Raw genomic sequence first — 26,124 nt, forward strand, 5'->3', positions numbered from 1 at the left:
GATTAGCATACACTTACATGTAATATTTACGACTACAATAAGTCAATCATAATAAAGCTATATAGCTTAAACTGACAGCATTCATAAAAGTATGCAAAATATCACAAAGCAATTTCCAAAATTAATTATTTTTTATTGTTGAAAATGGCAGCACAGTAACTTTATTAACATTCTCTTTTTCTCATTGCATACAAAATTTGGTTAAACTGAAAAATTTGCAAAATAAAACATTTTATGTCAGACAATGGTCAGACAAAAAATTCTGTATATGGGAATGATGACTGTTACTGAGCAGAATGGTGTTTTTATATCAGTAGTAAAGGTGACATTGGTCAAAACGTGTGCTTCTCTTTATACGTACTTAGGGACTCAGAGTAGGCATATCAAAATTATATAACTATGAAAAAATAAAGCTGCACAATTAAAGTTGTTTTAACTTAGTCCTTTTAACAATTTAACATTCGCCATTTCATGCAACAAAGAAGGTGTACCTGGAAACTGTAAAAAAAAAAAAAAAAAAAAAATACAGCAAGTAATGACTTATCAAAGTTGCATTACTACTTCTGAAACATTTTCCTCTTTAAACTCAGATTCAGTCAGCTTAGTTAAAGGATGTTCTTACAATTACTGTAAATGATGCTGTCAATATGACCACGGATATCAATGGAAATTAGATAATGGTTAAAAAAAAATGGTCAAGGGACTGTAGCTTTGTGGCAGCACCCATTTAATATGACAGTTAATCAGTCACTCTTGATAACAGAGTGCAGTAAAACTCACTAGAGCAACTGAGCCAGTGACAAAGAGTCACTGCAGTCGAACAACCTGAGACACAATGAAAGCTAAATCTTTACACTCATAGTTATCAGTTAAGGAAACGGTATTTGTTGTGAACATTGCAAATTAATACAGTCGGATCAGTCTTCTTTTTTTTTCTTTTCCTTTTTTGTCCCTGGTGTGGTCCAAGTGGTCAAAATGAAGGACAAGGAAAGTCACTTTTCGCTTCAGATCTCTCACGGTTTTTTTCCCATCCCTTGGGTGATATGTTGAATCCACTCCTTAAGCATTTGAAAGCTTGGTCGAGCAGCAGGATCCAGGTTCCAGCACTGTTTCATTATGTTATACACCACCTCAGGACAGCCATCTGGACAGTCCATTTTGTATCCCTTCTCCACTCGAGGCACTACATCTTTTAATGGCTACAGAAAAGAGAAAAGTTGTTGGTGAAATGTGTCCTTCTCACAACAGATGATATAATTTAACTTTGATTGTGTAGTGTGAAACAATTTGCAATTTCAGGCAGACTTTGTGAATGGTGGAAAACATTTTCAGGCCACCAAAGAACACAGAAAATACCCTTTTTTATAAAGTATTTTTTTTGGCTTTTAATCCTTTTAATCGACAGGACAGCTATAGAGAGACAGGAAATGGGGAGACGGAGAGAGGGGGAAATACATGCAGCAAAGGCCACCAGTCGAGTCGAACCGGGGGCCGCTGCGGCGAGGAGTATAGCCTGCTCTACATAATGATGCCCCAAATGATCTTTTTTAAGTATATTTTTTGGGCTTTTTGCCTTTAATCAATAGTGTAGTAGTAGAGAGGGACAGGAAACGGGGAGGCAGAGAGAGGTGGAATGACATGCAGCAAAGGGATTCGATACAGGGCCGGCTGCGGCGAGGACTGTAGCCTCTTCACATGGGACGCCTGCTCTACCAACCGAGCTAAACGATACCCCAATATCAGTTTTTTAAACCAAATTTAAAGATTTACATTTCTAATTACTAAATACTAAATTCAACATTTCAATCTTCTATAGAACCCACAAACCCTGTCACCATTGTGCCCATAACTATTATAAAAAATATGTTCTCAGACGAGAATATAGGCTGTTCAATTCAATCTTGATATTTTCTGGATGCCTAACAAAAGATATTGGTACTTACAATTCTTGGATAAGGTACTCTGCCAAATGAGTAAATCTCCCAAAGCAAAATACCGTAGCTCCAAACGTCTGATTTGGTGGAAAAGTTCTACCAATTAAGAAAGAAACATAAATATCAGAGTTGTTTTCATTGTGCGGTGGAGACACACACTACTCAGTGTGGTCGGTGGTGCCTCTAAATAACAATGTACCTTTTCTCTGAGGGCCTCTGGTGAAGTCCACTTCACCGGCAGCTTAGCAGTGTCTTCAGTGGAAGAGGCCTCCTTGGTCAGACCAAAGTCACTGACTTTAGCCATGTTGTCTTCTGACACGAGAACGTTACGGGCCGCTAAATCTCGGTGGACAAAGTTATTAGCCTCCAGGTATGCCATGGCTTCACAGACGTCTCTGTACAGGTACAGAAAAGAAAAGTTAAAACCTGATGAATGTTTTAAACTCTCAATCTTGGATTCAAGTTTGTGCTGAAAAAAACATTCAGATAATAAAAAATGATCTTAAAGATGCAGTCCAGTGTATTCTTCCAAACAAAGATTGTCTACATTCAGTGCCTCTCATCTGAAATGCATTCACCTGACAAACAGGCCAAATGCAAACTTCACTTCATTTGTGAAGTGGTTTTCTCCTCATCTTCTCCATGTTTTCTTGAGTATTGTTGTGAATTGTTGTCTCTTACATTGCATCATAACTACCAACTGTTGATGTGTGTATAACTGTCTGAAACCTGAGAGACAGCTTTCCCCTCTACTTTAATACTGGCAAATCAATTCTACAAACACATTTTGCAATAGCTTAAACCTTAGTAAGATTTTCCTCAAGTCATTGAACCGTATTAGTATTATTAACAAAAATTTCAAGTTGCAAATGTGAAAAAAATGAAAATGGACCAAGCACTTGTTGCATATTCAAATTCTTATGTGAGTAATTGCTCCATAGCTTCATTAGAAAATCAAATCAAGTATGAATTTTGTTTCACATTGTGTTGCTGTATTTGCATATTGATCTTCTAAAAAACTCCACAATCTTACTTTAATATAGTGTGATTCTACATATTGTGAACAACTGCAGAAATACGCACAGTGCAAAATTAAGGAGAGCTTCTCCACCAAGTACTGTCCGGCCTCTGGAACGTAAGTAGTCAACCAAACAGCCCTGAGAAAAACAAACAACATGTGACACATTTCATAAACACGTTCTGGATGTTGACGACCGATCAGCAAGTCAGACAGTCTCCTACCTTGGCCATGTACTCAGTAACTATGTACAGACTCCCGTTTTCCTCTACTATCACTCCCAGCAGTTGCACCAGGTTATCGTGCCGTAGTTGCCTGAGGGAGGAGGAGGGTGAACGGACATGTTATTTTAGGTTTATTTATATGAATTAAAAAAATAAAAATAAAAAAAAATATGTAATGAATCTTACGTCATGACAGAAGCTTCAGCAATAAAAGCCTGTGCTGTAGCATCATTTTTTATGCACTTCACAGCTACTTTAGTCCCTCTGTAATCTCCCACCATGACATCTGGAACAATAACAAACGATAACAATGTGCTGTCAATACACAATCAAGGAAACTATATTTATCTGGTGAAGATGAAAAAAAATGTAGAAATATGGCAGGAAAGACATATTTGGTAGTGAAATGTTCACAACAGGTTAAATGTTCATCCTAACACAACAAACCTGTATTCAAGAATATGTTTTACAGACAACATGTATCAATCTAGTATTTAAAGCAGATATCAGCTTCACGGCCGTTTCGGCTAATGCTGCGTTCAAGGCAGGCTTTTGAAACCGTAAGTTACAGCTTCAAGTCACAACTACGACTTGGTAGCGTTCCAGGTAACCCGTAGCTCGTGTTTTTACCATCCTGTTGTCTGTGAAAGTTCCCTATAACGGCCACTCGTAACTTCCGACCCGTGAACTCGTACCAGATCGAACTGGTATGACTTCACAGGAAGGAAAAACACAAAGTACGAGTTTCTTTGAACGCACCATGAGTTAGCAGCCCCCGCCCTTGTCAGGCATCAATTGGTCCTCGTGCTACGTCACCACATTCACGCGCATCCCTTGGCTGCACACACAGCCCTTCATGCCGTTCTCTCTCCTCATTGGATAACACTTGTATCCCACAAGGAAAATTTTCTCCTCGGGTTACAGCAGAGCAGAGTGACGGAGAGACTCGTGTTTAGGCTGAAATACTTCATGTAAGTGATTGCTGACGGAAAATAGGACTATTTAGGACTTATATTAACAAAAACATTCCACTGATATCTGCTTTAAATGTACTTCAACTAGACATTTTACCAACTCTTATCTAATCTTCATGGATTGCATTAGTACATCTTTATACATATATATTCTCTTGCTTCAACGTGAACTTGCCTCCAAACTCTCCTTTTCCAATAACCTGCTGCAGTTTGAGGTCCTTCCTGTTCATTGACCAGCCACCTGTTGACCATTTAAAGAGAAAACAGCATGCAACTGAGACACAACATACACACATGCTTCTCATAGACAAAGACGTTGCAGTGTTGCACTGTCACATAAATTGGAAAAGACTGGAAAACTGGGCCTTACTCCTTGAAAATTCATCCTGAGCAGCCACTGTCCCTTCCTCTAGCTTTGGCTTGATTAGTTTGGTGCACAGTCCATCTGCATCTTTGGTGTAGTGCTAGATACAAACAAAGGCAAATTAAAAATCAAACAGGACAAAAATGAGGTGTAAAATGATCCCATAGGACTCTGTCAATTGCACATGAGCTTAATCAAGGAAAATGTTTACTACAGCACAAAAAAGACATCATATACAACACTAACAAAGCTTTAATCAAAATATAATTTGCCAAAAAGCTCTACTCGCGTTTCAGTTTAGAAACAATACAACTCTGTGTGCAGTGCTTCACAATGACCAGAAGAGGGCAGTGTGGTCAAATGCGAGAACACAGAGGGACTGACTGGTAACATTTTACCTTAAGTATGTTGCACTGAACTTTCTGATCTATTTTACACTGGAGAATAAGTCGTTTGCTGCTGGTCAGAAGTGTTGCACACAGGAAAAGGAGTCATTTAACAGTGAACTGCTTGGTGTGTTTTTGAGGTTAGAGCTCTGAACCTCAACATACTATTCACTCTTCCTCTTTGACACTTCCTGTTCATTATTTGTTCCAGGAACTGTATGTGGTCTATGAGGTAGCACAAAGACACAGGAACTCTAAAACAGGAAAGAACACCATACATACAGTAGACGAATGCTCAATATAGCACCAGAGCTAACACCAGGAGGACCCCGCTGTATTTAGAAAACTCTCATTTCTTTTTGTCTCACCTCAACCAGCTGCATCAGGTTCTCAAAAAAGCCGTCCTCGTCAATAGTGAGCTTGCCGTTTTTGTAGATGATTCGGTAGTGCTCCACCTTTCCATCGCAGCTCACACACAGGGTGTAGTCACCGGGGAAGTTGGTGCTCTCTCGCACTAAGAACAGGCCTGTTTCAGGAGGGTTGAGCAGCTGCTCTGCCCGATCCCGCGTTATCTTCCCGTGAAACCATCTGGGGGATGAATGATCCACAAAAGGCATTAGTCTCGTAACTCACTAATGTAATCTGAATCACATGTTTATATCATAAACAAAAATATTTTAAAATTTAAAATGTAGCACAAAAATTCTTAAATGGCTGATCATGTGAAATCTTAAACCTGCATCAGTTACCAAAAAGCATACTTCTCGTCCTATTCCGCTAATTTCTACCCAGTCAGTTTGCTCTGCGTCATTTTAACACCTGGCTTCTTTTTCTTTTTAATGCTGTAATGCACTTGGTAACTTCTATTTTAGAAGTACTTTATATGTTTTAGGTGCTACATACATTACAAACTAGTCCATAGAGTACAGCAGTGACAGTATCATCCCAGATCCAAGCTGCCTCTTTTCTATCCTCCTATGTTTTTGTACATTTTTGCTCTAGAGCAACAGCCAGTTGAGGGAAATTCACCTAATGAATGTTAATCATACATGTCCTCCTCATGAATGGGTTTGCTTATAGGTTTGTTGTGTATATATTATATGTGCAGGCTTATTGTCATTTGTTGTATGAAAGGCAACATAGTAACTGAAGCCCCCCCTACAGTAAGTGTTTGAACTGGTCACTCTACTTAAGCAATAGTAACACAATTATTTTTTCTTTCCCCACATTAATTAAATACCCACCATTTTGCCGTATTATCTTGTGGTTTCAAATGATCTAATTAACAGTGTGGGGTCTAGGTTGGTGATTATTTTTCATTAGCCTTAGAGAAACATGCTTGTTTGATGCACTTCACTGTGTTATTATTTACAATACATATTGCAGTATTTATTACTGAAAAAGTCACAGAATGTAGGCCTACAGAAAATTCATGCGTATCTGGGTCAAGGAGAAAAGGGTTGGAGAAAAAGTAATGTTGCTCTCAGATTAAAAACTAGTGACATTTACAATAATGAAAACTGCATTTCAGGGTGGTGTGTCAATCCTGGACTTGTGTCTGTTCCTTTAACGGTATTTTTCGGTGTACTTGTAACAAGGTGTGGCTGCAGAGCTGTAAAGCCACAAAAGACACTGTATGTCTTTGAATATGAACACTTGTTGATTGGTATATGGTAAATGCTGGATAGATTAGATAAAACGAACCTGAAGTGGGGCAGTAATGTCTTCTTTATGGCCATATTTTGTATATTATGTTTCATATTTCCTTTCTTTACATTTTGGTTGTGTCACTGGTTGTTGGGCTGGGAAGATTTGCCCTCACAACGTATTAATGATCATTTTAAAATCAAGTGCAATAGAAATTCTGTCAATATAAGTCAACAAAGCCCTGTTTTAATGGCAGGTTTTTGTGATGTGACCTAGAGCCTCTAAAAATCAGGTGAAAAACAAGATGAAACCACTTACTGTAAGTAAAAAAATAAATAAATAAAAAACTCACAACGACCTGTTTCCATAGGTGTGCACAGCCTTAAACTAACACTTTGTTGAAACAACTTTTGAATGCATTACAGCACCCAATCTTTTTGGTGTATAACATTCCAGATCTATCAAACTACGAGGCCGTCCCCTACGTACTGTACGGCCCTCCTCGGGTCGGGCTGGTTCAGGTCTTGGTTTGAGAGCTCATCTCTAAAACTGAAATCTTTCTTTAGTGAAGTTCCTTTGTTGATTGGATGTATACTCTGAGGCAGTGTCGTGCTGAAAGCTTAAATTCCGCTTCATCTTCAGCTTCCAAGCAGATGCGTGAAGATGCGTTTTGCACCAAAGCTGGTTGGTATTTTGGAGCTGTTTGTAATTCCCTGTACTTTGACTAAAGCTTTAGTTTTGAAAGAAAACCAACCCCAAACCATGACGCTGTCGCCACCATCCATCACTGTGGGTATGGTGTTCTTTTGGTTATGTACTATGTTGTTTTGCACCAAACCCACTCTTAGAAATTATGATCTGAGAGTTCGGTCTCAGTTTCATCAGACCATGCATGGATTTTTAATACAAGGGTTTGGGAGACAGACTGGATGTTTTTATGTAAAGGCGCCTAGCAAGTGAGGGACGACACGAAAGCTTCAGTACAGGAGGAAACCTTGGTGTGTGACTAACTTCTACATCTGTTCAATAAGTGCAACTGCCTGGGTTGGGTGGATTTTCTTTGTGAGAAAAGGCTTCTGTCTTTCCACTCTACCCCATAGCCCAGACAGATGAAGAATACGGGAGATTGTTGTCACATGTAGGAAGCTACCAGTACTTGTTAGAAATTCCTGCTGCTCCCTTAAGGCCGTCTGCCTTTCAGCAGCCTCAATGACCAGTTTTTCTCCTTGCCTTTTCATGAATTTTTGAGGGACATCCTGTCTCTTGCTATTATTTTCAACATAAATGGGAATTTGATGTTGATTCTGAACACAGCCACAACTCAAAATACAAGAGGGTTCACAAACACTCGTGCAAAAAGGTTATTATAGTTTTTTTCCTTCCTAAATGGTTTCAATTTGGTTTTTAACTTTATTGGGTATATGTCACATTGCAGGTGGAAAATGTTCTGAAATGATAGATCTTTCTTTCATGTTTTACATAACAAAAAACCTGCCATTTTTTAACAGGTTTATGTAGACTTTTTATATCCACCTTAAGCCTGTCATTCATGCACACATGTGCCTGCATACACACGGAAACTCGTCATACGGACAAACGAGGAGATTTTTGAGATTACTTTGGTCTGAGATAGAAAACAGGAAACTGTGCAGAGTTCAAGCAAAACTGAGTTGGAAACAGACACAAGTGCACTGCAATTACAACACAGCCCGACCCAACTGTGGTCTCCATTCACATAACTAAAGCGTCAGTGCCACGACAAATAGGCCATCTGCCTACAGCAACCACATAGCAATAGGCCAAAGCTAAAGTGGAGCTATTTCAGCCGTTGCTGCAGACACCACACAAAGCTGATGTGGTGATAGCCTTTCATATACACTACAAACAGCAAATGCAATAACCTAATTCTGTTTGGTGCAATATCGCATTTTCCATGAGAACTAAATAAACCGCAATAATGTGCATACTCACGGCATAAGACTCAGCTTTCCACCAGATTTGACACCTTCCCTTTTCTGGACATAGTTGGCTGGGATTGTTCCCTCACGACCTGCAGAGTTTTTAGCTTTGTACCAGTTTGGATCCTGAAACATAAAATGTCAGCAATGGCTAAAATGAATAAATATTAATGTGGTAATATGACATTTAAGTGCTTAGAGACAGTACATATCAGTGTCAGCACACGCACGGCAACAGAAAAGAGACACTCTATCTTTATAGGGCAGAGATGTACGTATGAAACGTTACCTTTGTGACCACAATGATAGTCAACACATCTCCTTTGTTAAAGGGCAGGTCTTGTTCTGATGTGCCTTTGAAGTTGTACCTGGCCACACACTCTGTGCCCTGCGGCCATGGAGTCTGTGTGGGGACGTGGGCAGATCCCTAATTAGCAAACAAATTACATTTTTGTTTCTATATCTATGTTCTGACACGCAGCCCCGTTTGTCCTCTAGCGGCCTGTCTTACCTGGACCTCTGTCATGATGAGGCGGTTCGATCCTCTCACAGGTCAGGTTTTCTAGCTTCTACCATTAGAGCTGGTAAACACACACACACGTGCAGTACCTATGAGGAAAAACAGAACAGTATGATAAGCCTGCTCCAACAGTGTTCACCTCACCACCACACACATATTCTCAGGAAGATGGTGAATTTGGGCTCTTGTTGTGCGTGCAGGGGTGTATCATGGTGATCTACGGCAAACGAGTCATCATCAGATCACTCTAGGCTGGCATAAGATCAGGCAGTGCTGGTAAAAATAACTCCCTCATACAGAAAGCAGAACTAACAAGACTTTTTTTTAAAATCACACTTTCACAACTGGGGCTGAATGTTTCCATGACGTAGAAAAAATGTATCTGCATAAAGACCAGCTTCTAGTAGACAGACCAAACAATAACGTGAGTAAAAAAAAACGGAAACATACGACAACATGCATTTTGTAACAATATTAAAAAAGAAGAATAAAACTTGATCTGCTTTGTAGTTTTGTATTCCACGTGGCAACACTGTCATGTCAATGTTCACCTAAAATGGACACACACTGTTTCTGAGCCCCAATGACTGTGCCTTGCAGGAATCATGATAGCGCTCCTCCACGCTGGAATGCAAACTTGTGGTGAGATCTGACCAGGCCCAAGGGACTCATCCAGCCCAGTATTTCTTTGCGTCAGTAAAGCAGCCACTGTGACAGTAACCTTAATCACCCGAGGCAGTGTTTCCATGATACATACACAGTAAATCCAAGCAGAGGCGTCAGAATGAAATGATGACCTATGGATAAAGTAATGCTCAATACCCCCCCCCCCCCCCCTTCTAAAGCACCGCTTCCTCTCTTCCTGTATCAGTTCCCATGAAAAGGTGACAGGGCTCAATGGTCAGGGAAAATCCTGGCTTTGGTAGGCCTCTCGCTTTACACGGGGTCACATCCTCTGTCATGTCCATCACTATGAAGTCATCTTCCTGCATGAGAGCCCAGATTTAGAATATTCCAATGCCAGGGTGGGGGATCTTAGAAACATAAGGGGGGGCGGGGTGGGGGGAACAACATAATCTGCTGATTTCACTGCCTGAATACATCATTTTAAATGCATGTTTGTTCTCTCACAAACAACCTTCAGGACATAATCTCGAACAAATAACCTGCCTCTTCACGGACACCACATGTGAGACTAAAACCTCCCATGTGTCCCGTAGAGGACGGTCATCAATCACCGTGATGGGGATGTGGCAGAGTTGTCCCCTATGGACAACTGCAGCTGTCTCTATGTGCATCGAGGGACAAAACTATCTGGACAGATTTCCCACGCCCATCTAAACAGCAAAACGCCCCCACTGCACTTCCCAACCCATATTTTCTATGCTTCACTTCGACACATTCCACGCTGTGCAGAAGGTCACAATGAGGAAAACAAGAGTGAGAGTACACAGCCACACTTAGCAGCTTTGTGAGGGGTGGAATGGTCACTGTAAAGAAAACCAAATTGTGGACTGGGATAGACCAAACAAACATATTTTCTGATTGCGTCACACTCAAAAGGAAGTCATTTGTCTGAGAGGCCTCTCGTAACAGGCTTTAAAAAAGCGGCAATTCACAAGCAGGTCATCAAACGTGACTTTCTCTTCTCAAATTATTTTAAGTACTTTTTTTCGATGTGTTGGATGCTAAGACTAACCAATGTTTCACAAGAAAAGGGAACAATTGGCAGCAATGTTGGCCTGACAAGGGTGGTTGGTCCAGCAATTTGGTCCGTTCTAAATTATCTTTACAACTATTGGATGGATTGTGAAGAAAGTTTTATACAGATGTTCATGATGAATTCTAATCACTTTGGTGATCCCCAATCAAAGTCATGGACCAAGTGACAGTACTGTCCCTAGAGTCGTGCAAGCTAAAACCCATCTATTCTAAACTTTAAACTACGATTTCATCCACATCTGTATGAGTTATCTCTTCACTCTCACACTCATAATGCTCAGAAAACAGCGAGGCTATCAAAATTCCTGATGGCAACAGAATATGTCTGGGCAGAGTCCTCGGTGTAGGAGCAGAGTGATCTCACCAAGTGAGGAATGGATCGACGGGGCCAACGCTGACACACACACAACGCACTTCTTAATTCATCTGTTTTGGGACAGTGAATACATCTCAGCAGCAGGCCACCAGCAGCTGACTGAATGGGACAGAACTCAGTCTGTCATGGAGTCGCATTGCCATTTCCAGAGCTCTACATGGAAGCACAGCTTGCCCTTTTCAGGAGGAACACAAGGCTGTCATTGTGAGTCGCTAAAGTTTCTGGGCCTCTGATGACCCCTGTCTCATTGAGAAGTCCATCACCATCGCTCTGTCCAGTCAGTGAGTATAGCTTTAAGGCCGGCAATGCCTCAGTTCCGCAAGTCTGGAAATATAAATTGTTTTTCAGATTTTATTTTGACAAGTACAGTCAAATTGTATCAACTGTGGATGTTATTATCATGAAAATGAATCTTTGAATAACATTTAAGGTGTGTCATGCATGCCAAACAACAACGTGCCACAGCGATTGCAGGCTGTGAATTATTACATCCGACTGAGAGATATTGTCTACTACAGAAGAAGTGATGCATGACTTAGGTTACTCAAACAGGAAAACAGCAAGCCATGTGACAGACTAAATGTGAATGGAGTCAGAAAAGAGCACAAGCTCTCTAAAGTCTACGTTTAACAAGTAACTAATAAACACAGTCACATCACATCAAACAAAGTTCATACAGCTTTGTCTGAGGTGAGAACAATTTTGCATATTCTTGGCATCCCTAACAATCCTATTATTCAAACCAGACCGGTTCATCAACATTCGGCTCTTATGCAAGTCAGCTGTAGTCTGAAATGTACAAATCAGTGGTAGGGCATGACTGCACGAAGCAAGACGGGACAGGAATGTAGAAATATCTTCTTTGGTCTTGTTTAAATCTGCCACTCCCTCGTCTATCTGCAGACAAAACCTGAGGTGAACGTGCTGATTTACTACATGTGGTGCGGATATAGTGAAGTGAGGAGGACCACAGGTACTGGGGAGATCTGCAAATGTGACACCTCACACCACTGTCAAATGTCACTTTGAAGAAAAACAAGACGATGTTCAAACGGTTGTGATTGAATAAAGTACGCTGACTCCACTAGCCTATATTTCTGACAGAAACATGCTTTTTTCATGCTACACTTATCTGAAAGATATAAAGTGTCTGAGCCCCATTGTGTCTTTTCAAATATGATATGATGATTCAATCTCATGGTGTTACTGTTGATAGTTTAAGTATATTTTGCAGATAATACTTCAGGAATATTATGTAAGTATTTTGAATGCAGGACTTGTAGTTGTGGTTACATGTTTCTTCATTAATATATCAATAATTTTACATAAAGAAAGGTACTGGTTATGTCCTGCACCACTGAATATCCTGCAGTATGTCACATTGAACATTGTGTCTCTGTTATTATTACAGTTCTGTACTCCTCCTCTGTTTGCCTCCTTCATGTGCAGCAGGGGGCCGAGATGAGCCGACCCCTCATCCTGACCCTCAAGCTTCTGCAGCTGTTTTGATGCTGCTGCCCTGTTATCATGACTTTTACAGCAGCAGGGTGGCAGAGTCAAGTGGAGAGTGAAGGACACCATGATTTTTTTCCGTGACCATTGAGGTTTCTACTTGCTAGGTATACAAACAAAAACAAAGTGGTGGGAAAGGACAAACACATAAAGGGAGAAGGAAAGGAGCACATGCCAACAGTTCACCCAGCTGGGCCTATGACCGCCTGCAGATGTTGTCCTCAGAAGGAGGAAATCACCTCTGCCTCTGGGATAACAGCTGGATTCTGGTGCAGCAGCACTGAGACAACTGTGGGGATCTAAGAGAGGAAGCATGAATCCAGTGGTAGGCCCCACAGCACAGGCCATCATTGTATCACTTTAATAACTTGCAGTTTTGCCTATGAGGCTCACAGGAGCCCAAAATTGCACCCTGTTTATCATAAATCAACATAAACCCTCACACTGCAAAACAAGAAGGTTTTCAAAGCAGCAGGAAGAGAAAATCAATGGTTGTCAGCCACGGGGAGAATCCCTTTTAATTTAACAACCAAATATGATGTTACCTTTACATTTTAATGATACCCAAAGTTCAAACAACCCAGTGACGGTATTATACCACTTATGGCACTTTGAATAATTGATGATGTACCAAGCAGAGATATCTTGAAAACACCATGCAAGGCAAAGCTGCTACGGCTGAGCAGTGGACAGACACTTCCTTGCTGCGGTGCTTTGCACACAATGCAGTGCAATGCTGCTCTGCTGATGCAGCTATGCATGACACATTACAGGGTAGCAGTTGCACTTTGCTGTGGTTTCATGAGCTCTGTTCATTTTTGTTTCATGCCTCTTTACAGTTTTGTCACACACAGAAGTATCGATGGAGGAGGCTCAAAGAATGAGCCACCAGCAGACTGATTTTAGACTTTTTCATAAAGTTTCTGAGCACAACGGGAATTCCTGTTTAAGGTGCAGGGACGTCACCCTGAAACAGACCCCAGAGGGCCCCGGTTCCTCTCTCTGACAAATACAACTCTCGGTGCACTTTTGTTTTCTGTGAGTCTTTTCAAATAAATCTTTGACTAATTGTTTCCCGTGAAGCTGAAAGAGGAGGAGAAACATGAAGCTGGCAGAAATTAACATTCAAAAATAACCCTCTGCAAATCACACATTTCTATGGTTGCAGTCACCTCATGGGGGGCCAGTAACACGTTCAAATAACTGTCAGGTCTATATGTGACTGATGTGATGCATGCTCAACGACTTTAGTCAGCCCAGTATCAAGATCATTATCATTATATTATCTACCATATTGTGACAGAGCAGCCTGTACCCCAGGAAGTGAAAGGAAGTGGCTTAACTTTGAAGGAGGGGGAAGACGTTAACAAGGCCACAGTTTTGTCACAAAATCACATATTTACCATCCCTGCTTTTGTTTTACAGCTGCACCCAGAGTGTAAAGATGAAAGATGGTTTAAAAGCATGATTAATGCTCCTGCCATTTGGCACATGTATGCAGCCACCAAAGCCCACTGCTCTGTGATGAACTGAACCTAATTTAGTTAGTCTGTAGATTGGAGCTACCTATCAATCCCCCTGACTCTATGTGTTGTGTGTAGTGGACAAGCTGACAGTGACAGCTCCACGGATTGGTTCATCACCACCACCACCACTACTACTACTACTGCTACTACTACTACTACTACAGCGACACTGTATCTAAAAGCCTGGGTCACATTTCAAAATAAAACTCTTACCTGTCTGCAGGCAGTCCTACGGAGAGATTTATGTCAACAGCAGGTGATTCAGCTACTGCCTGGCGTCTGTTTGCATGTGAGCGACGGCGGCCAAACTCCCATTCACCAAATAAATAAATAACCGGAGTTGACAACGAAGCGCAAAACACATGAGGTCCCGATGAGGAAGTGAAATGTTTCTCAGGTGACTCGAAAACTTCAGCGGTCCAAAAGTAATTCAATCAAACCAGCCGCGACTGACTTGTTGTCGCCTCGCCTCCTGTCAACATCATAATCAGATAGCATTCAATGAAGTTAGGGGGGGAAAAAATAAATACTTTTCTACAAACGTATCGCCGCGGTGTCCGCTGTCCCTCAGCGGGGAGACGCAAAGAAAAAACGTGATAACTCAATCGGTCCAAAACGGCAGCGATGAGATAGTCCCGATTCAAACTTGTTTCATGTCTACTTCAGGCTCCGACAGAAACATTCAAGTTTTTTTTTTTTTTTTGCCCCACCTTGCTTTTGCAGTGCACATGCGCGTTAATGATAAACTCGCCCGGCTAAAAATAGGCTGAAGTCAGGCTATCACTTTAGTGACGCCGGGAAAGGAATTTGATCATCAATAAGGCAATGTTCACAAAAACACCCACACAAGAAAAATCAGTGGCGATTTGTTTTTATTTTTCATTTGAATCAATATGCATACATGACACAACAGGACTGTACTTGTGTGTTGTTGTTTTGCACATGAAGCTTGACAGTGAACTTAGATCCCAAATGGAAACTGTGATCCTGTCTGCACAAAAACTCCCACTGGCTCTTCTTGACTTTTAATTCGGTTTTTTCTGAACCTGCAAAACGAACCCTCCACGGACCAAAACTGAGGCTCAGATATTTATAAAGTTGTTTAAACCGATCTGTGGGAGGATCACCTGCCTTTAAGACACTTTCACTTTCACACAGGTGTTTTCCTGTGACAGGGGTCTCTACCCAAAGAGACTGTCCGCATTTCGTAACAAATGTGGAGTGCAGGAAACTGTATTGAGCACGTAAAGCTGCCATTATAGTACAGCACAATAAGGAAGAGCCATCACAACATGTGGTCTCGTAGCCCTCTGGCGGCCGCGGAGAAACACAGCTCGTTTTCACATTCAATAACACTGGCTGATGTTTCCAAGCCAGACTTGTCTGAACAGATGTGACTTAACACATCAGGCTGCAGGAATGTTGGAGAAAGGACAAAACATGTGTGCATGACAGTAATTTTCACTGATTCAGCACACAGACCCTGTGCAGACTAGTGTGCACAGAGACAGTAATAGCACAAGCATTTTAAATCCTCCTGAGATATTATCAATGTGAGGAATTATGAACGGACATAATACCACACCCAACACCATGTACCAAAGAGTACTGGACTTGTAACTACCTTGAAGCAAGTGTTTGAAATCTGTCTTTTCTGGACTACACTCACTGACCTTTGTGAAACAGGACTCACTACAGAACGAGGCAAACATGGAGGTTTACAAGGTATGCGTTCGATGAGGGTCTGTTAACTTAACACATCTGCCCCCTCTTGCAAAAAATAAAAATAAAAAAGACTTTCATTGTCAAAAAGATCTGGCATTACAGAGTCCTCTGACCCATTTATCAAGGCCTCAAAAGGCAGAACAAAACAGCAGCTCTTCTCTTAAATTATTTGAGTATTTCACAGTCAATGATTTAGTTTTACGGTCAATACCAGTAAAAGTCAAATACAAAACGGGCAGACTCCAGGTCAGACCAAAACTGAAAAACAACTTTCTCAACACTGTCTCGTCACAAAGTCCCAATCTAATCAGTACGTAGACGGTACAGTAATTCATTTCAATTTCACATACAAATGCTTGTTATAATTGTCAGCCAACATAACTTCCATCAAAAAGTGACAAACTGACCTGAAAGGCTGACATTCATGTGATCACGCAGTACGAAACTTAAAAAAGGACTGTACCAGTGGTTCTGAGCTCACTTATCACAAATGACGTGCATTTAACATCACAACTAACCATGTGCAAATCATGCTACTCTGTCTTTTAAATTTAATTCTCCGTCTACTGCACCATTGGCATCTAATTATTTGAAAATCTTTCAGCATACTCCACCAAGTCTGCAATAAATATCGTTAGTGTAATGCCTTGGCACAGTTTGTGTGTCAACTGCATTACCATACAATAATACAACACACACACACAGTGTAGTAATCAATGGAAACAACTAATTATATGCAACTGAAAAAATACATTAAGTAGCCTTAATTTGAAAATGCTCAGTAGAAATGTTAAATATACACAATTTAAAGCTCTGGTATTGTCCTTAAACTGATATTTTGACCAAAAAATAAAAAAATGAACATATCTTTTCCTACCTATCACTACCACTTAATGGAAAGACAGCAAGAGGTTTTTCATACTGTGATATTATACCACAATCTTTTTTACCATAAACATACAAAACTTGACATCTTGATCCTTTTTAGTAGCTGCCCCATTCAACTCCGGTTTCATTTGACAACACATCACTATTCGTAAAAATGACTAACATTCCGTATTTACTCTAAGTAAATTTCAGATTTTTCCTAATAAAATGTTGGACAATACTGTTACAAAGTATGGAAGCCATTAGTAATGTTAACACAAACATAAATTGGATTTCTGTGTGTTTGTGTCATCTAGATTCTAGGTAACAACATTGTATTTGCATGTTTTCCATGGTGGCTCTGTGTTTATTCACAACATGGATTTGGATCGTTAGACATTAGATTACAATGACAAACAGAAGTGTTTCACTTTAAGTTAGAGATTGTCCTAATCAATTTAAAACTTAAATGTGGATTGTGTGGATTTTTGCGCAGCCATGTAAATACAATGTTACCTGTTCAACTGCTGAAGCCTTTAGTTTTCATGACACCTATCTTTTCAATAAAGAAAAAGATCTGAAAACTTTTCCGTCTCCATCCATTTGCATTTCGTCCTTTAAGAACTAATGTACCAAACTGCGGTCCTTCAGTGTGAGGGAAAAGTCCCTTTTAAATGTTGATGAGTTAGAAGCTTAAGAGATGAACTGAAAGACAGCTGAAGCTCTCTAACATAAGGCGCCCGAACTCAAACGGTCAAGGATGGTGAAAAATTCAAACTGTCATGTTAACCATTCGTCGTCATTTTATGCAGAGTGCAGGGGGATGACAAACTTGCACCCGAAGGGAGAATGGTACTTGATTCCAACTTCCTGGAACACCTGGCGAGGAACACCGATGTCACACAGGTAAACCCTGCCAGCGCCCTCAGCCAGGGGAAGCGGGAGGCAGAGAGAGAGGGACCATTTGGCCTCAACTGCTTGACCCTGTCCACTGACCGGAGGGTCTAAGCTGAGCACCGGTGCCCGGTTCTGGTTAGCCCAATCTGCAGCTGCTCGATACCAGGGCTGATCCATTAGGAATGTGTTCTCGTGGCAGTCCAGGCAGTTGATGATCAGGTCCACCGGGGTGTCCGGAAGATCTGCAAAGCCAGAGGGAAAAACAGATCAATCTCAAAGTAGTAGCTGATCAACTACAATACAAAATGGTAAAACAAATGTCACTTTGATTGATGCAAAACAAAAAAATATGATATAAACCCACCTCTGATACTTGACACCTGTTTGCCTCCTGTTTTGTTGAAGAGTGTGAGCTCACTGGTGACAGAGTCGAGCATCTTGACGAAATTGGGCAGAAACAGGATGACCTCCACTTCGTGATTGGACAGGTGCCGACCACAGCTGATGCCCTGAGCTCCCTGAACATGAGGACCACACAGCAGTGCCACTGTGGGACGCTGGTGTAAGTTTTTTGGAGTGAATCTGGAAGACAGAAAACAAGAAAAACTAAGTTTCCTTCCCAAATGTAATTTTCTCTGAGGTTCACGAGTGTGGAGATCCAGTGCTCAGTATTAAAATGAGAGAGACGTGCCATGTGTACATTTAAACATCATTTTGTCTAGTAGTTCTTTAATAAACAGTATAACAAATATATTTGGAGTCTCCACATCCCCAGATTACTAACATCCATGTGTCTCAAATGTTTAGTCTTTACTCAAACCTTTACCCTGCTTTGTACAATACACACTCTCTGGCTGTGCACACATTTAATAACAAACCAGATAGGACACTAAATACTGCTTTTGTTAATATTTGACTTTTTGAGATGCGTCTCTAACCCTTCATGACATTCATACCTGTTGGGCCCACCCAGCAATGTAAGTGCCATCTGACTGGCACACACTCCAGTCATTTCAAGTCTTCGCTCCAGTGAGAGACCATAACGCTCAGCAACCGCCAACAGACGCTTGTGGAGTTCATAAGATATACTGGGCACAACAAGCCCAGAGTCTGAATGGAATAAAAAACAAATATGTCACTTCAGGTCATTTTCCCTCATTACTGTGCGTTTCATTACAAAGTGAAACACTTACCAGTGCAGTATTCTTTGGCTCCAGGCTGTGGTACAGTGATCTGTCTGTACACAATAGGTTTGGCCTCCAGGATGTTCTCATCATGACGGTAACGTGAAGGTGTCTGGTCCTGTGGCGTCCCACGTGACCTTGCACCGTTGCGGCGCTCTGATATGTCGATCTCTGAGAAAACTGCTGCTTTGTCAAAAAGAGCCAAGTTTCCTTCAAAATCAAAGTCTGTGTCCAGGCCATCGTCCATAGCGTCGCCGAAACACTCGTCATCTCTGTGCTTCATCTGACCATTCTTCACCCCGTTCTTCTTCGGTGTTGCTTGGTTTGCCCCTCGACTACTAGACGACCCTGATAGGATGGTTAATACACAGTTAATCTCTAGAAATAAACAGTACTGCTACGTTCAAATTTAGCAGCACAACATGTGCACTTACAGGAGTTGTGTCTTCGACGGAAAGCTTTAGGCTGCCCGGGAACATCCAGGTGACGCTCTCCATGGCTTTTAGAGCAGTGCTGAGGAGAGTTCACTTTCTCCACAATCCTGGGGTCGCCTTTAGGGACAGCAACTGGGGCACTGCCCACCTTTGTAGATGCAGAAGCACTGCTCTTTGCAGTGCCATTCGTGATGTCTAAAATCTTTAGTTCTTTGATATCAATGGCACTACAAAGAAAGAGAGAAATTAACTGTAGTTGCAACACACAACATTGTGCCACAATACACACCCGGGGGGCAAACCACTGAGAGCTTTACCTGAATGTGACCTCGGGAACTGGGCACTTGACTCCATTGTGGAAAGGTTGTCTTAGGGAGATGGTTTGGCTGGACTGGTCCACAGATGATACCTCTCCTTGATAGACCCCCAGCGTTGGTCCACAGTTGATAGACACCAAACTACCCAGCCAATCCGCAGCCATATCTGCACAACATTGCACAACACAAGTTTAAATCTTAAATCAGAGAAGATTTATAGTGACCCGCGATCTGTAAAATCATTTAGATAACTTTCTGTTAGTAGGACGTCACGTCACACATACTAATTGCTCGATGTTAACGAGTGGCTGTGCTAACGTTAACCGACTCGCGCTAGCGTCGGCCTGTCCAGCTAAATTAGACGCAAAGCTCAAAGTAAAGACATATAGACCAGTGGTTAAAGTGTTGTACCTTTTCAAAAGTATTGCGAAATAAACTCCTCGGGAACACAGGTGAATGAACTGTAATAATAAGTGCTATAATGAAACTCGTTGCTTCATTAAACTGTTAGCTTCTTAGCTCCTTACTTTCTTGAATGGCCAAAAACCTTCACACTGCTGACGTCACGATTACGACTTCCTGTATCCGGTAAAGCATGTTTCAAAATAAGAGCTTAAACGTGTCTCATTATGAACCAGGCAAATTACACATTTAAATCTGAGGAATTGAGACATTTGGGTTATCAGCTTATCAAAACGCTGGCCTCATGTTATTTTTATTTTATTTTATTTTATTTTATTTTATTTTATTTTATTTTATTTTATTATAATGGTGAGTCATATGTTATGCTTATGACAATAATGTGCTGGGATGTGCTCTATTATTGAAAGTTAGAGCAGTGCCTCTGAATAATGGTCTGACTTGCTTATGCAAAAAACAACTTGGGATTTAGTCAGTAGCACGCAATATTTCACACTGATCTGTAGATGACTAGAAAGCTTGGTACTATCTGACCCCTCATATGATATCTTCATCCTTGAAGCTGAAATAAAATCCATTAAAAACACTATCACAGCATACATACATTTTGTCTCTCCCTCTCTCAACTCAGTTCAATTCAATTTTGCTTTATTGGCATGAACAGAGATTTGTTTTTGCCAAAGCATTTTACATTTTATTTTATTTTATTTTTTATTTCTCTCTCTCTCTCTCTCTCTCTCTCTCTCTCTCTCTCTCTCTCTCTCTCTCTCTCTCTCTTCCTATACCACGTGCGTGGGTTATGACTCATGTTTGGGAGATGTTCTTAACAACTCATGTCAACAAACAGCCCCTCATCAGACTTGAGTGAGATCATGTGGAGACTATCCCAGAGGTGTTATGCATATGACACACCCACTCAACTGTGTCCTGTGTACACCGGTTTCCATGGATACTCAGTACAAGAGCTGCAGCTGAATAGCTTAAAATCAAAGCTGCTTACAAGCAGAGCAGGTGGGCCTAGTCAATGGACAGGAGATAAGGTAAGGTTGCCTTAATAAGGTAAAGTGTCATTCAGTGCAGACCACAGGTTTTAGTTAGCTATATTCTATGATTCACTTTGATCATTTGTGCTCACTTTTTGATATAGAGATATGGAGGTATTCAAGAAGCAAACCAGTAGCCTATAGGTTTGTGGATCACAAACACACTGTAATAGTCATGCAGTCTTAAAGCTAGATATTTACCATCAAGTGAGCACTGGAAAATCCAAGGCACATGATCCAGGAATAGCCACACACCCTGAGCTGCCACCTTTGTGTGAACATCTATCCTTGTCACTTGGGCAGACGTGTGGGAATATGTGATTGTAGCCTCTCCCATACAAAGGGAAGTGATAGTTTGGATCTAGAAAGACACTCCAAGATGTTTAGACCCTCATGTAGAAGTTCGAGTCCATTTTCTCTCACAGACCTCGACATGTGGGACACCAAATCTCGCTTTACAGCCCAGGTAAGACCCAAATATGCTCCTTTTGGAGAATAAAAGTGCAGTCAAAGTGCTGTTGTTTTAGGATGCGTGATTTTTCTTCTTAGACCTCAGCATGGTGTGGTATGGCAACTGTCTCTGGGTCAGGATTTCTGTCCAAAGTCAACACAAGGTGAGGATGAAATGTACAGTTTTAAGTGTTAAGCCCTTGTGGTTTTTGGAGTTAAGGTTCCTAAACAGACCTACCCCAAATTAATCAAGAATAGTTTCACAATTTTCATGTAAATATGCATAATCTTTGTCTCTGTGGATAGTCAAGACCTCAGAGAATATAATTCAAGTGTCAGTAACATTATGACTGTTCCTATGCCTGCGCAAATTGTGATGAACAGTTTACACAGTGGAAAACACAATGATGATTCTATGTGATGCCACTGAATGTATTCAACAACTTCTTGACTACAACTGTACCAAAGTAGATGAGAATATCACAAAGGTTTTAGTAAGGATAGTACCAGACAAACTCTCCATTTGATCACTTGGAACAAATAATGTTTAAAATGAACTTGAAGTATTGTTTTAGTGGCATTAGAAAAATTACAATGAAAATAACCACATAACAGCATTTTATGAACGTTTTAACTACTGGATATATGGGTCCAGCGAGCCAAACAGGTCAAAGTCACAGCAATATAATTTTCAAATCAAGGAATCTAATATGTAGTTTCTATTCCAGCACATCTGGCAACACTGGTGGCTTCAGACAGAATGACCCAGGTTTAAGGAGGTGGCAGTCATTGTCCCATCTGGCTCCTGGGGGTGCTACCCGGTCCTTTCCTTCATCTCCAGGGGCTGAGATACAAGCTAGCCGTGAACATAACTATAGACAGCCTGAAGTGGTTCAATGGCTGCAGGATGCTCATGAGCGTATTGACAATCACCTGGACCGAATGAGGGCCAGAGACACACAGCAGAGCTTCAACACAACTACTGCACAGTTTCTTAACATGAATCATAAGGTCAGTGAAACGGTATTAAAATGTGCATGGAAACACGTTTTATGCTCCATCCTCTCTCTCTCTTTTTTATTTTTTACGATCTCTCCCATTGCCACCATGCAGTTGTTTTGGGCAATTTTATTGTTTATCTGTTTCAAATAGATTGTCAGTTTGGTACACTTGAACACAGCATCCTTTTACCTTCCACTAATGTGTAACACAGCAGCTGTCTGAAGCAATGAGCACTCTCGAGCAGGAGAAGGAGGCAGTTGGATTATCCCAGTTTGACAAGAACCAGCAACGTAGAGAGCTTCATGAAAAGTGAGTGCAGCAAAAGACGTGGAGAGGAAAATTTGAATGACTGTAGAAAAGACTGACATTCCTCGTGTGAAATTCACTCACAAGGGTCCTAAAGCTGGAGAAGGACCTGGTGCAAATGAGGTCTACTTTGGACAGAGGGAGCCGCGACCAACCAACCAAAAAAACTCCTGGTTTACTTAGTAAAACATTACCAGTGAGCCGAGAAGACTCGAACAGACAGGTGTGTTATTGTTGTATCTTTATGAATGATCAAAGTCGATGTGGTAATTATCGTATATTCTGTGTTTACTGTTTGTCACATGCTGCCTTTGTGTTTAAGGAGAAGCAGGAGTTTGATGAGGAGCTGTGCAAGCTGAGAGAGGGTCTGAGAGAGGCTGAGAAGAAGGCAAAAACACAGGAGGAAGAGCAAAACCAGGCTCTCCAGCAACTTCAAACTTCAGCTGAGGTCAGTCAAAATACATACGAGGGGAAAAACATGCAAAATCTATGTCAAACTGTGTCATAGAAAATTCAAACTCACGCTGCAGCATTCTTCTGCCCTGCCACCTTCACCTCCACCTTTATTTATACTGTTGGGTTGATCGTCTTTTGTCCCTGTTTATCTAGACACAGAAGACACTGTTGAGTCAAATAGAGGAGATGGACCAGAAGCTCAGCTGCACTATGTCAAATCACTCTGAAGTACAGGAGCAGCTGAGTGAAGCTAACAACAAAATCAGCCAAGCATGCCTGGTCAGTTTCCAGTGTCTGGTTCAGTATCCAACACAATCAACATTCACATGCTGTAAGTAATTACGCCTTGAACAGCAACTTTTCCAATTTTCTTCTCAGGAAAAAGCCATCTTGTCAACTCAGGTGCTAAAGCTGGAGGATAATATAAAAGAATTGAAGGCCAAATTGACATGGGCTCTGTCTGACAAAGATCAGCTCATCCAGGTATCAGATATCATCTCCTCCGTGCCTTATCTACTTATGTCTGGAATCAAAATGAAATGTCAAACCCTGTTTGGTAATGTAGCTACAGTTGTTTGTGTTGTTTTGGCTTGTGATACTTATAGGAGAAGGCAGATCTGCACCAGAGGGCCCAGGTCCTGGAGCTTCATCAGGAGAGAACACAACCAGGTTTAGAGAAGAGCCATGAGCACCAGGCTAATGCAGAGTCTCACAACCACAAACAGGATCAGGAAACTGCTCAAATGGATGAGAAACCACAGGCTCTCAGAGAGGTAAAAACATTTCAGTGGTCATCTTTTTTATTAAGCAATTTTTTTTTAAACAACTTTATAAAATTACCCCGGTTGCATCTTTTCATCAGGTAAATGAAAAGCTGACATGTGAGCTTGAAATGATCAAGCAGAGGCTAGAGATCTCACAGTCTCAGCTACAGCAGCTGACAGCAGAGAGGGTCGTCAACACCAAACAGATCAGAGATCTGGAGGCAAATCGCTCTGAGCTCATCACACAAATAGAGAAACTGCAGAGCAAAACAGACCAGGGAGAATGTGAGATGAAGGAAAAGTGCTGCCAGCTCAGGTGAGATGATAATGTCATGCCCATCTTCGGTGTCCTGAAGATATTGTATAATGATCCTCTCTTCACCAAAACCGTCAAATCATTTATCCAGGGAATCTATGGAAGTTTTGGAATTAGAAAAACAGAAACTGCAGGATCAGTGTTGGTGTCTAGAGGCTGAGCTCCTTGAGAAGGAGGAGAAGCTACAGCTGCTGGTGACAGAGTACCAGCAACAAGATGCAGTGAAAGCCAAAAACATTGAGGAACTAAAAGCTGTGGCTTCACACTGGACTGAGAAATGGCAAAAGGTGGCTTTGACCCTACAGACCACACAAGAGGAGCTCAATGAGCTTAAGAACTCCATAAATGAGGTAAAACTATCATACACATCCATTTCAGACAGGTTTAAAGTCATGAAAAATAAGTGTCTAATGTTTTTTTCATACAAAAATTATATAAATGTAGTTCATAAAAACATTTCAAACGACATTATCATCTTCTCTCTCACTGAAAAATCCAGAGTAGAAACTCCATTTAAAAGTAATTTCCAGTGTGTCTATATGCGCTGGAGGCTTCAAGTTTCCACATCACACTGACCTCACTGGACCAATTGGCTTCAAAAACCCTTTGATATCACAAAATCATACTTGTATGTACATGTGTTAAAGTCAGACTTGAGAAAAGAACAGAGAAAAGTTGCAGATCAAAGTGAAAACAGCCTTTGGTTGAACTCATATATCACTGCACAGTAAAAGTCAAACATCCAAGTGAAGCATTGAGATGTTCTAATGATTGAAGATGTGGTAGATATCAGTTACATAACAAAACACTTTTTTCATAGAGGCAATGTGACTCACTGCTGAGGGACGAGCTTGATACATGTAAACGGGAACTGGAGCTGGAGAGGAGCAGGAGTCAGGCGGTGCTTTACAGACATAAGGAAGAAGGTACAGGTGAATGTGCTTGTGAGCAGTGTGAGGTGACTGTAAATATTCCAATCAAGATAAGGGTTGTGTGTAGCGTTTTATTTTTTAACCACAAGGGGGCGTTAAACTGCCATGACCTTTTATTTGCAGGTGGTGCAGCTGTGCAGACTCAGGACAAAGAGACAGTGACAGAGTGAGTGGATTTTGATGAGATTTTCATTTTCAAAATGCACTGTCAGCGAATGCTCAAAATGAAATTCTGTGTTATTGTGTACTCTATCTGTTTATCAGCTTATCAGAATCCTCTTTGTTATGGGAATCGACATCAGACTGGCACGGCAGCCACAAGAAATCCCCTCAGGTAACAAGATGTTCCCCCCTTCAGTGAAATGAATTTTTCAATGCTTAATAACTAGTGGGGAGAGTGCCTAAGTCACTGACGTACTTATCATTTAAACATGTATTGAGAGTAAACATTTTGTGTTCAGAATATTGACGAGTGACTCATGATCAACAGGTTTGTATACAAAGCAGGGAGGTTCAAATGCTGAGGGAAAAACTGGCAGAAAAGGAGGAGGAAGTGAGGGAAAAGTGAGTTTTCTTGATCTGAATTTTCTATTAAAAGATTTAGATGGATAAGTTATTATTTGTGTATGTGACAGGTTTTCACCTGTACTGTTGTAGGAAAGCTGCTTTAATGAGTCTAGAGAGGCTGAGAGAGACAGAAAAAACTGAGGCTCAAATCAAGGTTTCTGCTCTGGAGCTCAAGGTACGGTCACTACAATGTGATAAAAAAAATATATATACATTAAATATACACACGTGAACCAGCAGCTGTGTCAAGAACTGAATTATTCAGTACATATGATCTCTGTTT

General features: G+C 41.0%; 2 protein-coding genes across 3 annotated transcripts; both read right to left on the reverse strand.

Moving 5' to 3' along the window:
- Nucleotides 1-163: 163 nt before the first annotated feature.
- LOC310987372 (tyrosine-protein kinase CSK-like) lies at nt 164-14,828 on the reverse strand. 2 transcript variants are annotated; one of them, XM_083973581.1, is made up of 13 exons: nt 14,375-14,828; nt 9,017-9,114; nt 8,795-8,908; nt 8,519-8,631; nt 5,269-5,488; nt 4,521-4,614; nt 4,326-4,391; nt 3,363-3,462; nt 3,177-3,267; nt 3,018-3,091; nt 2,134-2,329; nt 1,944-2,030; nt 164-1,199 (listed from the first exon to the last, which is right to left on the reverse strand). In XM_083973581.1, exons 2-13 carry the CDS (start codon nt 9,029-9,031, stop codon nt 1,014-1,016), a joined length of 1,356 nt encoding a protein of 451 aa, XP_083829707.1. In that variant the 5' UTR covers nt 9,032-9,114; nt 14,375-14,828; the 3' UTR covers nt 164-1,013. The 2 variants fall into 2 exon arrangements, with proteins under 2 accessions (XP_083829707.1, XP_083829708.1); XM_083973582.1 differs by lacking the exon at nt 14,375-14,828 and having other exon boundaries at nt 9,017-10,415.
- Nucleotides 14,829-15,090: 262 nt separating this feature from the next.
- edc3 (enhancer of mRNA decapping 3 homolog) lies at nt 15,091-20,133 on the reverse strand. Its single transcript, XM_083973577.1, has 7 exons — nt 19,997-20,133; nt 19,586-19,751; nt 19,269-19,495; nt 18,844-19,182; nt 18,607-18,760; nt 18,015-18,232; nt 15,091-17,892 (listed from the first exon to the last, which is right to left on the reverse strand). Exons 2-7 carry the CDS (start codon nt 19,747-19,749, stop codon nt 17,558-17,560), a joined length of 1,437 nt encoding a protein of 478 aa, XP_083829703.1. The 5' UTR covers nt 19,750-19,751; nt 19,997-20,133; the 3' UTR covers nt 15,091-17,557.
- Nucleotides 20,134-26,124: the final 5,991 nt, after the last annotated feature.

Source organism: Trachurus trachurus, assembly GCF_905171665.1.
Source record: "Trachurus trachurus genome assembly, chromosome: 6".
Lineage (NCBI taxonomy): Eukaryota > Metazoa > Chordata > Actinopteri > Carangiformes > Carangidae > Trachurus > Trachurus trachurus.